This window comes from Schistocerca serialis, chromosome 3 (genome assembly GCF_023864345.2).
Source record: "Schistocerca serialis cubense isolate TAMUIC-IGC-003099 chromosome 3, iqSchSeri2.2, whole genome shotgun sequence".
Taxonomy (NCBI): domain Eukaryota; kingdom Metazoa; phylum Arthropoda; class Insecta; order Orthoptera; family Acrididae; genus Schistocerca; species Schistocerca serialis.
In genome coordinates, this window is record NC_064640.1 from 309,864,603 (window position 1) to 309,882,817 (window position 18,215).

Here is an 18,215-nt window from a genome sequence, read left to right on the forward strand (position 1 = left end):
AAGGACAAGGACAAGGAAAGAGGGCAGAGAGAGAGAGAGAGAGAGAGAGAGAGAGAGAGAGAGAGAGAGAGAGAGAATTGAAAACAATCGGGTCAGAGCAGAGAGGTACAGTGTTTCCATGCTATATACAGCAAGTGAAAAAAATCTCGTGACTGTACTTTTGATGACGAATTGTTTTCGTCTTACAGATGAAAGGCAGGAAAATAACGATTTAACGTTCCGTCGATGATAAGGCCATCAGATACAGGACACACGCTCGGATTGGGGAAGGAAATCAGTTCTGTCTTCTACAAAGAAACTTTAAGCAATTAGTGAAGCCATGGCAGATTTAAGTCTGGATGGTTACACGAGGATTTGAACCGCTGTTGTCTATTAAACACATATGGATAGAAGGAGCAAAAATGCATAAAGGGAATAAAGGATGTATTAACAAGACAGTCGGAAACTCTAGGGTAAGCTCAATGCTGAAGAACAACACACGAACTTAGGTAAATCGCTGAACTTATTAAATGGCAGAGAGAGACGTGAAATAACAAACTTTCTGATGAAAACTTAACCTGAAAATACATGCATGTACGAACGAAGCGTTCGAGAGAGATGCTGGAACACATCGGCGCTCAGCTCACCACCGGCAAGTGACATACCACCGCTATCACTGCTGTGACCGAGTACTACGGCACTACACTTGTTTTGAACAGCCTTCGAGTTGCGATCTGGTTAGTTTTGTGAGACGAACTGTATTTCATTTCCTGGTAATATGCCGTTGTACAAACTGGGGTGAAGAATATCTCTGTTGCAGTCTTGAACTGCTCTTCGGTCCTGTCTTTTATCGCCAGGTCATTTCAAAGTAGTGTTTCCATCCCAACTGTCTTATAAGAATAAGACACCAATTCCATATAACTGTTCTGAACAATTTTAGAGTTGCGAATTAGTTAGTTTTGTGGGACCAATTGTATCTCATTTCCTGGTAGTGTGCCGCTGTACTGCACCTTGTACATGCGTCTGTTAACACTATGTTCATTAAAAGACAACATATGTTACACGGAAGGAAGTCTTTTGTCATGCTAAGACTGATTTATGATATTCAGAGCATACAAAACGCACTCGTGAAAAGTGAGATTACTCTCGAATACAGAATTCTTTCACGTCTGAAACTGGAGATGACTGTAAGAAAATTACAAAAACTAATCGTGCCCTCCCAAAAACCCCTGGCTTCACCTATTATTTCTTTCGGAGTCCTCATTCGACACAATCATTCCTCTTCTCCTATCGTCACGCCATCTGATCACTTAACGGTCGAATGGCACACTTCAGTAAAGCAGGAATTCTCCCCGAGGTTAGACTGTGGTTGCAACAAAAAGAGGCCCTGCGCAGTGACAAAACTGCAAAATCAGAGACTTACGTTACGGGCAGAATGAATTTTAAAGGTTGAAGGCAAACACGGGTAATGCTGATGAAATTCAGTTTCCGAATCATCAGCATCGGCAGGCATTCTTCGACACCTTTAAATCTACCTATCACGAAGATTTCTGTTAAACTCGTGTAGCCTCAGTGCAGCCGCTGGCCTTACAAGAAAAGCTGACTGGTGCAGAGAAACACGTATTGATCGGGACATGAAGCGTAGACCCGCAACGAAATAACACGCCAGGTACATGCAGTAACATGACGACAGCGTGCAGCATGGTAAAACGTCCCTCAGCACTTAAAATGACGTTCAAGCGAGAAAAATCAGTTGTCATAACAATGACCCAATTATATCACAGACAGTTCGCCTCGCATTAATAAACGTCGAAGTAACGAAATGCACGCGCAAAACATTGTTCTCTACGTTGTCTACCTGTTGCAATGAAGACCTGCCGATAGCCTGTGAAAAAGGGCCCTACATGAATTTCCGACGCAAAAAGATCTCACAGTTTTGCGAAAGCCCTCGTAAAGCACTAAAACACATTTCATTCATTAACTAACTTTTGATATGAATTCCCTTACTCCTTGTTAATAAAATAAACCGACTGCCAGCAACAGTACGGTTCTCTGGTATATTTCCCCATCAATAATGTCAAACAGTAGTTGTGTACAAAAATACCTTTCGGGCAACTAGCGCAATAAACGACGGGTGAGGAGTATTTTATTGCTGTGCTGTGTTTCTTAGAAGTAGACTTTACAAATACTAAACGGTGTTATCTGAATATTACCGCAATGCAGTAAATTTCCCACAGCCGTAAGAATTTTAAGTAACAGCTCAATACACCTCTGTCAGCTATAATACATTTTCAATTGTGCGACAGCCTTTCTTAAAGATGACACAAGTTAATTCGCTTTAGGCTATTTTATTCGCGATGTCCCTTGCTAGCATGTTCGTGCAGTTGAATTTCGTCTGACCTCATTTTCGAATCTTTCTGCATGTCGCACGGCTACACGTCTGCCGAGTTGCTGCCGGAAAAATGTCGTTGTTCATTCCGTTCCTAAACAACATTACTTTGAAATCCGGCCAACAACGAGACGTACGAAAGCACAACGTTTTCGTACACACACTGCGCAGATAAATAAAAAGCACACTACTGTACCACTCCCTATACTGCAAAATAGCTGTAAGCAAACTGCGAATGCTAAAAAGCCTTCTAAGTCAAGAGACTTCGTTAACTGCGGTGCAAAAGCAGAAACAGAGATGCTCTCGTCTCTCCCGTGCGATATACAAATTCGCTCGAAGGCTGGAATGAAAGCTGGGAATGCGGCGGGTTTCGCGTGTCTTTACCTTTAAGGATTGTTGTGATAGGTTGAGGGTCCGCCGAATTGATCCGCCTACAGCACCACATGGTAGGAAAAGTAGAGGAGGGCAGGGCTGGGCTGAGCTGAGCTGCCGCGCGAGCTGGCGGCCTACGTCTGGGCGTCTGGCGTCTGGCGCTCGGCGCAGCGCCGCACAGTCAATATGCGACGTCGAAGCCACAGTCTGCGACTGCGCGCCGCCACCTGCCGCATCTCACGTCTTGCCCCTCACGTCTCGTATGTACAAATCCCACAAATAAGTACGAGGGAAGCACTTTTCGGAGAAAACGCTGAGATTTAGTATATAAGTACAGCCATCTATTAGAAAACTGGAATCTCACTGACTGGAGCGGAACTGTCTTCAATGATTATTCCCTTTTCGAACTGAGCCCCGATAACGGTGAAGACGTGTCTGGAGACGCCCCGGACAGCGGTGGAACACCCAGCTGACTTTCACCCGCCATACGGTCCGACAACCAGGATCATGCCTGGGGTGCCATTTCATTTCGTAGCAGTATCCCTTTTATTATCATCCTTGTCATCCGCGGCACCCTTACAGCATAGCAGAACGTCGACTGTATTCTACGCTCCGTTTTGTTGCCCTTCGTGGCAAGCCATCCTGGGCTTACATTTCAGCAAGATAATGGCCGTCCGCACATGGCTTCGTGCTTGCCGAACCCTATCATGGACAGCAAGGTCGCCTGATCTCTCACCAAATTCGAACGTTTTGAGCATTATGGGCAGGTCCCTTCGACCAGCTCGGAATTTTGACGATGTAACGCGCCAATTGGACAGAATTTGGCACGATATTCGTCCGGAGGACATCCAACGACTCTATCAATCAATGCCAAGCCAAATAACTGCTTGCATACGGGCAGAGGTGGCCCAATGTGTTATTGACTTGCTCAATTTGTGAAACTCTTCCTCTTGAGTAAATCGTCAAATTTTTCTGAAACTTTAATCATTTGTTTGTCTGTACATGTACGTCACAGCTACCCATTTCCGTCCCCTTCGGATAATTCCTTCGTGGGGTTTCTTTTCTTGTATTAGGGTATACAATATACTAACTTCAGATTATGACTAACATTTCTATAGTAATCCAAATTTTCAAGAAACGCGACTTGATGTTCTTTATAATGATAAATTGAGACGCGATGAGAATATTAACATGCCTTATATGTATGTATGTATTAAACCGGGGACCTAGAAACGCCGGAGAGACTTCGTCCCGCTGTAGCACTCAGTGGTTCACACCCCAAAATGGTCCACCGCCGCCGGCCGAAGTGGCCGTGCGGTTAAAGGCGCTGCAGTCTGGAACCGCAAGACCGCTACGGTCGCAGGTTCGAATCCTGCCTCGGGCATGGATGTTTGTGATGTCCTTAGGTTAGTTAGGTTTAACTAGTTCTAAGTTCTAGGGGACTAATGACCTCAGCAGTTGAGTCCCATAGTGCTCAGAGCCATTTGAACCATTTTTTTGGTCCACAGCAGTCCGCCCACCCCACCGCCGCCCCACACTGAACCCAGGGTTACTGTGCGGTCCGGCCCCCAGTGGACCCCCCACCCCCCCTCAGGGAACGTCTCATACCAGACGAGTGTAAGCCCAAATGTAAATGTTTGGTAGAGTAATTATGGTGTACGCGTATGTGGAAACGGTGTTTGCGCAGCAATCACCGACACAGTGTAACTGAGACGGAATAAGGGGAACCAACCCGCATTCACCGAGGTAGATGGAAAACCGCCTTAAAAACCATCCATAGACTGGCCGGCACACCGGACCTCGACACTAATCCGCCGGGCGGATTCGTGCCGGGGACCGGCACGCCTTCCCGATCGGGAAGCAGCACGTTAAACCACGTGGCCAGCCCGGCGGGCAAAACGCCTTTATCAGTCCTCACAAATGCTCAACTACAGTCTTGGTATATGTATGTGGTTTTCAATAAATCTTCTGACTGAATTAGGATCAAGCCTGAGCTGTAAACCTCTAAATGACTTCTGTAGTCCCTTCACTTCATGAAAGCAGGCCACGCTTTCCCTTGATTGTCAGAACTGAACTCGTTCATTCTTTTAATCACAGAACCATCTATATTTGTCTCTATTACAACAGCTCTCATCTGAAAACTGTTAGGGTGTTTCCGTAAGTACCACCCAAAATGCCGAATTGGTGAAGCCAGATATCGACGTGGGATTCCGGATGCGTGTAAAGCACGTCCATCATCATCTTCAGCACATAATGAAATACGTATTTTTGCACCACTTTTTAGGATCATGTGTGAATTATGATTAATAACTTCACTATTTTTACTACAGAGATATTATGACATTGTCATCAGATTGTGTACGTTCATACAATCTGCTCTGTTGCTTTGAGTTCTATTTTGAGCATCTAACTCTTTATTTCCGAAGACAGGATATCTCTTCATTTTTATTTTGTCCATAATGAGAGCAGTAGTGTGACATTATCGGTACCTGAAAGAAAAAACGTTTTTCTTGATTTTTTGCGGAATGGGGGATGGGGGTTGAGGAATGATGTCAAGGTACTGCACGGAACCTACTGCAAAAGGAAATTTCTCATTCTGTGTATGTTTCTTTCCATTTACATTGATAGCAGCTGCTCGTGACTATGGGTTTAAGGAGACTAAACATCTCAGGTCGTCAGTCTCCTATTTATCCCCAGGACGGAATCAGTGTATCCCATCTGTCTGCTTCTAGAGTAAATTCTTTGAGAAGTATGAGAAAGTTTTCTAAATATTTGCGGAGCGTGTATCTGAGGCGGAATGAGGCTATCAGTCTGGTTTTCATCAAGTGGGATGTGGGAAACCGCCTGAAAACCAAGCCCAGACTGACCGACACATTGGCCCTCGTCCTTAATCTGCCGGACGTTTTGAATTGGAGCCGGCGCTTTCCCGTCCTAGAAGTAGTGCACGTCTATCTGAGTGAGTTTTAGGTTTGATAGGTGATTATGTGTCTTTTTCTCTTCTGTTTTTACTCTATATGAGTGAGGAACTGCATCCTTTGACACACTTATTGCTTTTGTTGCATTGTCTCAATTCCTACTAAATGAATGGTGTTGAAAATCTCTGTGTAGCTCTGCATTTAGCACTTTTTTGTGTAGTGGTTAGAGTGACATCACAAGGGAGAAATAGTAAATTTTCCTACCGGAGCTTTTCTGAAAATTTTAAATCATTCCTTTTGTCAATGCTTATGCACAGAAATAGGTAATGCATACAGCATTTCTCTTTAATGTCCAGTTTTTAGTTACGTGTATTATCTAGTGAATAAGTAAATACATCTCGCTTCTTGCTAATCCTTCAGTTATCTGAAACATGGGTAGAATTAAGTTATTATAAAATTTTCTCCTCTTGTTGAGTTACATGTACAGTAGCTAGTTCATCACACACTAGTATTCCTGTAACATCAATAAGCCCGCAACCTGTGTACATGTTTTGTAACAGTTCTGTGAATTTTCTTATTTCAGAAAGATCATTTCCTTGTAGTTTCTTAGAATCATATATACCATTACTTTCACTCAGAAGTTAACATGTTGCTGTGGTCTTCCACATAAAAATCCATCCCGTTCAAACCTCATTATCAGTGAATAACTACTTCAACCTAAATATAGTCTTTTAACATTTAAAGAATACAAATAGTGAACATTCAGGATTGATGTTGTTTTTCATTGCATCAAATAATCAATGATACTTCACATGCCTAACGATAGTTAAAGCCGCTATTTAATTTTTCAATGGAAGACTCTTCCGTGAGTGTTTTATGTACTCTAGGATGTATCCTCAACCAAGAAGCCGAAAAAAGAAACATCACTAGCACACAAATTCATTGAACTATTAGACGATAGAATAATGAGGAATAATACAGTGAAACAAAACAAGTCACAGAAAGGAAGGAAAGGAGATTAGGCTTCAATGTCCCAATGATGGGGAAGTCACTAGAGATGGAGCCCAAGCTCAGATTAAGGAAGGACGGGAAAAGAAATTGTTTTTGCCCTTTACAAATGAATTTACACAGACCACCTCTGAATAGCTGGAGGGGGATTTAAAGTGTCGTCCTCCCACCTGGAGGCCTAGGGTTTTATCCTGTACCACCTTATCTGATGATTGAAGAACAATTAATCAATGGAAACCTAAGGAAATTGAGAAATACCCTCATGAAGAAATACATGGGCTCCTCATAAATTCAATTTCATTAGGTATCCTGATAAGCCCTTAAACCCATTTGAAACCCAAACTAAGGTTGACTTAAAAACTTCCTGTTAAATGACATACTGAAAAATGACAAATAAATGAAGTTCAAAACTCAAAATACACACATATGTGATTCTGCAGTCTAATGGCTAATACTCAAGGAAGAAATGGCACAATATGTGAAACTAAACCTTAAACAATCTCAGGTGAGGCAGTGAATCACATATTCACTCCAACAGATCGCAACTTGAATAATTAGACATTCGTATCTTCTATACAAATATTACTGTAAAACAACCAAAATATGTCATTAGAATATAAATTAAGAATAATACATTTGGTAGTCTACTTTTATGGACCACCAATTGAACAACAAGTGACAGAGAGAAAAATAGTATATTAGAATATATGAAACAAATAATATCTAAATAGTATTATGATTGCACACAGGGACCAAAGTAACTACCAAATGCAGCATAGAGAGACTACATAAATATATAGCTTCAGTTTATAGATAACAATGGATAACAAGCGCCAACATTAAAGATTTTCAGTGAAACAATAGCAAAAACTGTCGAATTTCGAACCTAATACGTTAAATAAGCTTCAGAAACAATGTGAACAGGAACTCATGGGATCGTATGGCATGAATGTGGAGTATGGTTAAAGAGTAAGGTAAACACGTTATTTTCTCAATGAATATACGTTTAGAGTGACGGGAAATATCCAGATGTGAGGTTTTGGTTACGAAAGAAAGTAATAGCACAAAATGACAGCATTTTAAGGATGAGAAAGACTGATTATTTAGGATGGGCAGCACCACCATATCCTTGCGCCGATATACGGAAACCATTGATGTGCATAAAGCCGTAATGAAAATACGGTAATCTAGACTACAATTTTAAACCAGTACATTTATCTCACGTACAGCTTTTTGAATAATTCTTAAGTAATTGATACATCACATTACAAGTATCGGTTCAACAAGACGACCCAGAGGACGATCAGACGTCCCCGCCGTACATGAAAGTTAACTAGGGTCAAGAGCTGATGTAGATGCAGACGAAATAGGCATGAAAGGAATTATCATTGTTTTCATTTCATTCTGCGTGCGCGCGCATGTGGAAAGGGAAGCCCTTGCCCCATTTGGTGAAAAATAGCTAGTCTAAATCAGGAAGGTCGCACGAAGGACGGATGCAGCGTTCTCCAGAATACGAACTTGCCGTCCTTCTTGCTAACACAATACACTCGAAAAGATGTATGAACACGAACAGCTGCAAGCAACCGAGCCTGTATCACTGCAGCGTAGCAGAATGACGTGTTGGTAATCCCCTTTAGCCATCACTGAAAGCAGGCTTCGTGGTTTTTATATAGCAACAGTCTGCTGCAAGCAAATTACATTTCCGTCTCGGCAGATATAATGTACGATGTTTGCTCAACACCTTAGATTACACTGCATTACGACCTGCTGAAAATTGTGACACTTCAATAAGGGACAAGAATTATTACCACGACATACACTACTTAACCAGAAGATTATGACCGGCCGCGGTGGTCCGCGGTTCTAGGCGCTCAGTCCGGAACCGCGCGACTGCTACGGTCGCGGGTTCGAAGCCTGCCTCGGGCATGGATGTGTGTGATGTCCTTAGGCTAGTTACGTTTAAGTAGTTCTAAGTTCTAGGGGACTGATGACCATAGATGTTAAGTCCCATAGTGCTCAAAGCCAGAAAATTATGCTACCCTTCTATCACGCAATGAACTTGAATTGAGTCAAGCAACGTGATACCAGAGGTATATAACAAATGCAGGGATTAAAAAGAAATTATTCGGTCGACTCCATGAGCACGGAATGAGGAAATATAGCGATATACGCGGTAGTTATAAATGTCAGATTGTTACCACAATGCAACAGAAAACGGGTATCACAGAAACTGTGAGAATTATCAAATATTCACGTCCTGAAAAGGTTAGGAACACCCCGAACCTGACAAATGGCGATGAAAACGGTTAGCAGACGACTGAACGTTGGAAGTTCATGGCTCATCCATGAATGTAGATGTATTAGGATTGTCGCCCATTTTGTTAATCATAATTGGTGACTATCTGTGACACCACACGGGAAGGTGTATCTGAGCACTATGCAAAAAGGGTTTCGCAGCAGAAGATGCACATGTTTGCTCTTACTGACCTAACATTGTCAGTTGTGACTGCAGTGCACATGGGACGGTGAACAATGGAAATGAGCTGCCTACTCAGATGAATCACACGTCCTCTTACATTACGTCCATGTCGTCTTCTAGTCGTAACCGATCGACAAATCCTCTACGAAAACTACACGTGAAGAAAGCAGTGCTCCAGGAGCGACATTTATCTGTGTCTAAGCTGGATCTGTGAACGTTATAGAACGTATTACGAAGGCTGTGGACTACGTCAGTCAAACTGTTGGTCACGTGTACCCATTTTCCGACAAAAAAAAAGAATTACCTGTCGACAAAGAAAGAGGACAAAAAAGATTTATTGCTGCCCTATTCTGCCTTCTCCTTTATAGAATTTCTCAGGAGAACCAACTGATCTACACACATTTACATGTGTGTTAAGTTTTGCATGAATCTGAAAAAAAAAATTTCAGTGTTTAAAATGTTGGACTTCTTCGACTTCCTCAGGACAGTTTCATTTTGGATTTGTTACGGAGATATTAGAATATCAGTTCTATACATATTGTATTTTTCTTTTTGTGTTATGTTACACATCCTCCAAAATTTCCTCCCAATAATCTAAGAAAGGAACGTAGTACTTAACTTGATTAACTAAAGCGTCAGCGTAGGTCTCACAAGGAGGAGGAGGAGATAAGTGTTTAACGTCCCGTCGACAACGAGGTCATTAGAAACGGAGCACAAGCTCGGATAAGTGAAGGATGGGGAAGGAAAGTGGTCATACTCTTTCGAAGGAACAATCCTGGCATTCACCTTGGGTGATTTAGGTAAATATCACGGAAAACTTAAATCGGGATGGCCGGACGCGAGTCTGAACCGTCGTCCTCCCAAATGACAGTCCAGTGTGCTAACCACTCCGCTACCCCGCTCAGTAGGTCCCATACACCACGACCATGTAGTCTTCAGCAATTGTGTGATGCAAGCACGAAGGCTTCCTGCCATCTTTATCCTACTCTGTACCAAGGATTTAACGGAGGAGTGCTGAAAAGTAATGCATCGGAATTTTTTAGATGAAAACTTCAAAAGATTTTTAAGTAAGGCAAAAATCATTAACATTCTACACCTTTATTCTTCATGCCTACATATTTATTTCTCAATATAGTCACCCCGACAACCAACGCATTTCTTTCAACGAGAGACCAGTTTGTTGATACCGTCACAGTTGAATGTTAGACTTCATTGACGAAGCCGCAACTTCACCTCTGCTTGCACCGATTCATCATTATCAAAGTGAAGTTCCCGAAGGTGATCTTTAAGTTTTGGAAACAGATGAAAATCGGACTGGGCCAAGTCGTGTTTGCATGCTGGGTGATCGATGACAGTGAGGCCAAGGCGTCGGATTGTTACAGATGTCGCAGCACTCGTGTGTGACCTGGGACTGTCATGTTGAAGCAGGGGATGCTCCATGTGTGGACGAACTCTTAGAATTCGAAACTCGATTACAGCACACGCATCGACATAGTTACATTACACACCGCCATGTTGCAAGCTACAATTCAGAGTCCTCTAGCGGCAGAGGACTGCAAATATGAAGACATGAATAATGAAGATGTAGAATGTTAATAATGTTTGTTTTATTTAAAAAAGAATTAAGAGTTTTCACATGTAAAGTGCGGAACCATTATTTTTCAGCAGATCCTCGTAGACTCCATATCGCAACGAACTACGACTGTTTTACATGAGAAAGAGAGGCCAAAGAGCAATTTGCCGGTTAGTCAAACTGTTTTGGTTATCTGTGTACGTAAACAGCGTGCTTGGAATGACGAAAGATCAATAGCAACAATAAATGAACTTCAGATTTGTGATTTAATCTTTGTCAGAGTTTCTGAATTAACAACCACTTCAATATGCCTCTTTTTGACTAAAGAATAAAATTCCATTTCAAGAAAGAACACACACAAAATATATCTACGCGACGATAAAGATGATGCAATAACGCGAAAGTAATTATCTTATATAATAATAAGCCAGTTGTCAGTTAAAAATTCTCATTATATTATTCTTTTTATCAATTGCAAATTCTTATTACAGTTTTCAAAAAATTAAATTTATTTCATAAATGGTAACATGGTATGGAAGAGCCACGTATAAAATACAAACATGAAGATATATCTGAACATAATACAACATTGTTAGCAAATTACGCAGCATCTCTACACATGTGAAAAGACTGCCATATATCGTGCAACCCCTGACGGTGGAGGCTCGAAGGAATGCGCAGGCCCGTGGTGTTGCTTTCTGCGCAAATCCCACAGGACGCGTCATCCAACAGCGCGTAACAACTTGTCCTGCCTCAACCGCAATTTCGTGTTTTCGTCAGCGAACTGCTATTTTTGACAAACAGGAAACAGCCACTGGTGTCACAAGAGTAGGAAAAGAAATTTGTCTTTATGAATGGAGAACGCCATAAACAAAGAAATAATGCTGTTTTAAAAATCCGTAAGTTGGGTCGTCAGGTGTGGGCAGTTAGATATTTACAAATTGTGATCAATGCATAAAGACCACCTACGTAATGCTTTTAGGTTCATCTCTCACGAATGCGTAGCAGCAAACCAACATCCAAATGCTGCAATACCGCTTCGGTAATAGTCTTACGGCGTAACCTAAATACTTTACGCTGAATGTACCCCTTAATGTTGATATGTAAGTTGAAGGACATTATTCCATCGAACTCTATTTTAAATTACTTTACCTTGCACTACTAGTTTCGGACATAGCCCATTTTCAAGTACATCTACAGCAACATATGTGGATACATTATCCCCATCTCATCATAAAATCGCGTGCCGTGTGTATTTATGCACAGCATGGCCGTCGACGTTGATCATTTAAAATCTAAGGTTTATGACATGATAGTGGTTGCGAGGACAATGTCTTCCTGGTGTTACTGTTTAGATGCAGCGTTTTAATTGCGTGATAAAGCTATTGTTCTCGCTACCACTGTCATGTCGTGCACCTTATATTTCACGTGGTGTACAAACACGCCCGGCACGCGATTATTTGACGAGGCGAGGTTAATGTATCCACATCTGCTGCTATAGATCCACTTGAAAACGGGCCGTGTCCGAAAATAGTAGTGTACGATAAAGTAACTTAAAATACAGGCAGGTGGAATAATGTCGTTCTTCAAATTTATCGAGGCTGTAGTGCCAACCCAGAAGAAAATGATAGATATACTGTTCCCTGAAGTCTCGTAAATGCTTAATTCTATTGACATTCGCCGATCCCGTGCTATATTCCTGGAGCCACTCAAACAAACAAGTGCCCGATAACAACGCACTTTTTCATTGGGAAATATATCATTGTTGTTTGGGATAGAAGTGGACACTGTCGAACTGCACTGTGTCAGTAATGGCATCGGGATTCCAGGAACGAATCGCTGACTTCTCTACGGGCACCAAATGCAAAAGTGCTGGTCAAATGACACGAAGAACCTGCGCAGCAAACGCCATGCACAATCTACCTTTGACATCAAACCTACACAAGGTCATCCACGCGAAGGAATGAAAACGTGACCCGATTATACCTCCATTTGTTATGTGGGCAATACATGGACCCATCATCAGGTATTCTAAAATTGGTCATTGATTTTATATTTTTTAACAATATTAATGTACAAAATTGGAGACATTATTCACAATTTACTTGTCCTATTACAAAGCTATTACAAATGTGTCAATAAATAAATAAATCCAAAATACTTCTCGAACAACTCCTAACAAAGAAAAATTAAATAAAACAAAATATGGAGTAAATGGAAACAAAAGAACAATAATATAATATAATCAACAATAATATAATAAACCACCCAGCAAACCGGTACATCAACACCATTCAATAACCATCGAACTGTCAAGCCGTATGTTAGTTGTCCGCACTGATGAACCAGCAGGAGATGCAGACAATTCTTTGAGTGTCCGTCAGAGTGTACCAGTTGTCAAAAGAGGCACTTGCTTCGACCGTTTGCTCATACTTCAGTTCTGACCTTCATAAAACATCGATACACTATTTCGTTTCCCAATTATGCTAAAACGTTCATTAACAAGTCCTGTCATTTGGCGCTACGGGGTCGCACGATGATTCTTCGCGGTAGTCACGAGTTCAAGTGGGTGAGTTTACAGATTGAGGAGTTGGTCACAATTAACTAGTTCTTTTTTTTTTTTTTTTTGCTTTTGCGCGCTCTGGTACCATTAGTGGAATCTGCACAATAAAATTCTACCGACTAAACACTCAAAACGATTCGGTTTCACTCTAAAATATTTACTGGAATGGAAGACAAAAGCTAGACACATCTTTCAGTACAGTAGTTTTTCTTTAAATGCTTCACTACACGCATTCCAGGTATCTGGCATAAACATTAAGTAATTAAGGCCCAATGGTATTAACAACTGACGTGACTTCACTTAAAGTAACTTTATGAGCTAGTTGAATGGCGTTGATGAGAGGAACACACATATGAGGTTCAATCACATCAAAAATGAAGTATATAATAAAAATGGAAAATGGAGCAAGTAGCCAGTAATTTGATACACATGTTCCTAACAGTACGCTAGATGTTCACTATGTGGCAGCATCGTACAGATGCACGAAATCAGGTACAGGGGCAGTCAATGGCCGTCCAGTAAGTAACTTGAACTAGAGAGGAACAGAGTTATATTATATGGTTTTCTAGATATACATGTTGTGAAACCGACCGAAATTCAACACAATAAAGGTACTACATGGTGAGGCACGCCTGAAACGGCAGAAAACCTACGAGTAGAGTCCGCAGTTCGCAAATGGTGTGACGTCCGGGGCCGATGCTCCTCGTCCGTGTCAGGCAAATTGTATTGAGAGTCCAAAGAACACCGGAGGCGTTGGAGCCATCGCGATGGATAACCGATGCGTAAGACTGGATGACATTGCAGCAACTGTAAACGTTAGTTATGGTCCAGCACATAACGCTGTGCATGATATACTTCAGTTGTACAACGTGTCTGCAAGATAGGTTCCGCGCAGTTGATCCTGAATTGATTCAGTGGCGTGCTGACGCATGTGACCAACTGCGTTGTGTTGAACAAGGCGATGCATACCTTGCTAGAATCGTCATCGGAGGCACAAACTGGATCCACTACCATCGACCATAAACGAAGAGAAGGACTAAGGGATGGCGACATTCCTCACGATACGAACCAAAGGAGTTCCGAAAGGCTACACGGACTCTCTTTTTGAACGAGTAACACCATCTCGGAGAGTTATAAGTCGTAAAGGACCACTATTACTGCTGCTTTGTACTCAGACGTCCTAAGGAAATTATCTTCGGCCTACAATCAAATCGAAACGACGTGGATTGTTGGCTGTTGGTGCTCTGTTGCAAAATGACAACGCACGATCCGTGCTACAGTTATATATTATACACGTCATGTCTGAATACCTTCCGCATTCACCACACTCATCAGACCGTTCCCCAAGCTATTATCATGTGTTTGAGCCACCCAGAGAAGCGTTCCGCTCTGATGAAGTGGTACACCGTACGGTGCTATGTTGCCTGCACAGGTCTCCAAACGAATTTTCTGCATGGATTCACGCTGGCGACCTTGAGTTGGGTGTGGAGGAGATTATGTAGAAATGTGATGTGATACTCTTTATGCGGTCTGTAGACTAAAAATAATATTTTTTTAAATTTAGTTGCAACGAGAACCGGGCTAACAGTCGAAATAAATTTTTTGAACCACTATAATCTTTGCACTAGCTGTCGTAACTTGGATTCAAATATCCTTTTATATTATAATCCAAGTGAACAGTAAGTGCAGCAGAGTACATTCAAAAAATTGTCATATGACTCACACAATTCAAATTTAATAGGCTTTTGAATACTCAGTCATTGGGGACGGCTGAAGATACAATTAATAAATTAACACTTTCATTGTAAAACAAACAACAGATAGGAACTTCTCCCAACGCAAGCGATATTCCGGTACTTAACATATACACAAAATATGGCATATATGAAACTGGTTCATAAAAATCACAGAAGTGTTGTTTAGTTTTCAAGTATTGTCTTAACAAACGTGTTTGTTTGCAGAAAGCCACTGAAACAAGAAATTAGTCTCATGTTTCACACCAGTATGCACTCTTTTTATCGGACCATTTTCTCCATATTATTCTCTCACTTTTTTTAATATTTCGTACATCTTCTCCTCCTCCTTTTCAATACATCATGTTTGGAAACATATATGCGGTGTATAGGCCCTTTTAATTCTGCGCTGTAACTGTAAAACTTGAAAGATAACGAAGGATACATGATACTGCAATGATCTTAATAATATAGACCAGGTACAACAAAAATGATTCGGATTACAGACCTATCATGTCCCCGCCAGAAGACAAAATCGATAAAGCGCCATCGAATGATTTAAGGTATAGAGACAGCTTTGATATCCAAGCTGCTGTTGGACAGCAAGCTGTTCGCTTACTTATATGAGCACTCTGTAACGCGCCACGCCATATTACTATGTTTTTCTGTGTTCTTTGGATGCGTTTTGGACAGCTCATACTAAACATATGGCAACTTTGTGACTCATGACTGGATTTGATTAAGCTCGCAACGTGGACAGCTAAGACACTCGTTCCTTCGCCGCGCGGGATTAGCCGAGCAGTCTAGGGCGCTGCAGTTATGGACTGTACGGCTGGTCCCGGCGGAGGTTCGAGTCCTCCCTCGGGCATAGGGGTTTCTGTTTGTCCGTAGGATAATTTAGGTTAAGTAGTGTGTGAGCTCAGGGACTGATGATCTTAGCAGTTAAGTCCCATAAGGTTTCACACACATCTGAACACACTCGTTCCTTCTATCTGAAATCGTCCGGGACCTACACCCGATCGCAGCTTCACTGCGCCCACCACCACCTTTATCAGACATAAATGAAGGCACTGGCCTTTATTTACCAGTTATAGAGTTTCATTTGTACCTCCACGGTACGAAGTTCCACTTGATAACGGATCGTTGATATTCCTGCTCGGTCTGGTCCAAGCTCCCAGAGAAAACTGTTCAGCGTTTGCAGTGCTGAGTGTCGTTTCTAAGTAACTAACGATTAAGTTGTGATCAACATAAACGTTGGTTTGTACACCTCACCGCTTTACTTGGAACGACCTTACTGATGATAGGATGGCCATGTCTTCTTCCGAATTTTAAACTGCTAAGGGGAAACCAACAATTTAACGTGGACTCATAACCAGGGTGCACCTTGACAGTTTTGGAACGACTAGGGCCTAAAGTTTGACCTTTTATATTTGTGTGGCCATACTGTTCGTAGCTGCTTTACAATTCGTGAGGGTATTTTATATTTGTGGTTTGCCACTCATCCGCTTAGCCACCGAACCACTCTCTTGGTAATTATGGCATTTATCACTTCTCAACATGTCAATGCAGATCTACTATTACCCTCAACCACGAGAGCAGGCCAATGTGGCGGTTGGTGGTAGATGCTCTTTCGAGCTTTATAGCCCGAATGACAAAGACTATGGCGGGCATTACGGAAGGAAGTTTAGGGTTTAACTGCCTGTCGACGACGAGATCATAGGAGACTGAGCACTAACTCAGGCTGGGGAAGCAAATCGGTCGTGTCCTTTTCAAAGAAACGAACACCACACTTGCTTTAAGTGATTTAGCGAAAACCTGGAAATCTAAATGTGGATGGTCGGATGGGGATCTGAACTGCGGATTACTTGCCAGTGTTGCACCGCTGCGCCAACTCGCTAGGTGTGTGCACTATGATCCGGTCCCAATACAGTATCTTCGGTATAGAATATAGAGTATGGGCGGAGCACCACACAGAGTTAGTGTCTGGCAATGGCCTGCAATTCACCTTGTCTGAGTTCCAACAGCTTTTATTCAAAAAGACACTGAGCAAACACATTATTACTAGCTATCTGATTATCACTTAATTATATCCTCTTATGAGACAACCGAAATACGTCCAAGTCACAATTTTCAACTGATAAAATTATTTAAGATGTTACTTTTTCAGCAGTATTAATCGACAGAACAAAATTATCAATTTCGTCTAAATAAATTTTCCCTAAAACCAGTTTGGAAAAAGAAAGTATGGTAGGCCCAACCATCGATAAGGAAGGAGGGTTTTTTGAGAGTGACAGCGGCTGCCTTGTATGAGAGACATTAAAATTATTTTTGAATGTGTTATGAAAGTTAACTTTATTTCCATATATAATCTTGCCTACCGTATTCTTCAAATAATTTGTGAGACCCTTAATTTTTAACTAATACAGTACAAAACCGACACAAACTGATTACCGTTTTCATTTGTTTTGGCGTATCAACGTGACCTAATCATGCCTACTTGTGTCAGCTCGCAGGCGTAACGCAGGTGGAGCTACTGACATTTCGTATAACGGAGAAACTGACCTAAGACCTTAAGCAGTAAACGATATAAGAGTATGGCATGTAACGCTTCCAGTTTACCAGAAACAGCACACAAAGGGACAGGCAAGGAAATTTTCCTAAAACAAACTTTTAGGGGATGGAAGTCCTTGAAGTAAGGCGTCACATCAATGTTCTGCATCACACACAGCTGATACCAGAAAAGGCCAACACACACTTGTAGGTAAGCAACAGGAAGCGTAGTGATCTGTTTCTATAACAATCAACTATATTAAGTCGTCATTTACAGTAATTTTTTAAACAGTAAATGTATCACGGTGCAGGAAGTTTCTGTAATAGCGCCGTGGTTTCACGAAAAATTCTACCGCCTGAAAATTACATTTTACATGTGGTTTGCAGAACTAAAGTAGCACAGTGTTGTTAGGAAAGAGAATAATATGTTTAATCAATTACGTGATGGTACAGAACGAGCTCAGGAGGAAGGTTGACACATTAAAACAATTGGTGCGGTAAGTGGGGTGAAGAGGGGCAACACTATTATCTCTTACATTAAGTGGGGACTACGCGAGAAACTTCTGTAAGGGATCAATGCAGCTTAGCAATCACAGAAGAGGATGATGATGATGATGATTAGTGGTTTATGACGCTAAACGATGACATCATTAG

At 41.6% G+C, this 18,215-nt stretch overlaps 1 protein-coding gene across 6 annotated transcripts in view; it reads right to left on the reverse strand.

Annotated features, from left to right (window-relative positions):
* Nucleotides 1-18,215, reverse strand: part of LOC126470108 (ensconsin-like) — a 406,217-nt gene that overhangs the window by 338,168 nt on the left and 49,834 nt on the right. For 3 of the 6 annotated variants that reach the window (XM_050097705.1, XM_050097703.1, XM_050097698.1), the window contains exon 1: nucleotides 2,753-2,828. The exons of the other annotated variants lie outside the window; for them this stretch is intronic. In XM_050097705.1, the coding sequence (XP_049953662.1) occupies nucleotides 2,753-2,813 (61 nt within the window). In that variant the 5' untranslated portion in view covers nucleotides 2,814-2,828. Of the gene's footprint in view, nucleotides 1-2,752; nucleotides 2,829-18,215 lie in introns of those variants that run through there. 6 annotated transcript variants of the gene reach the window in all.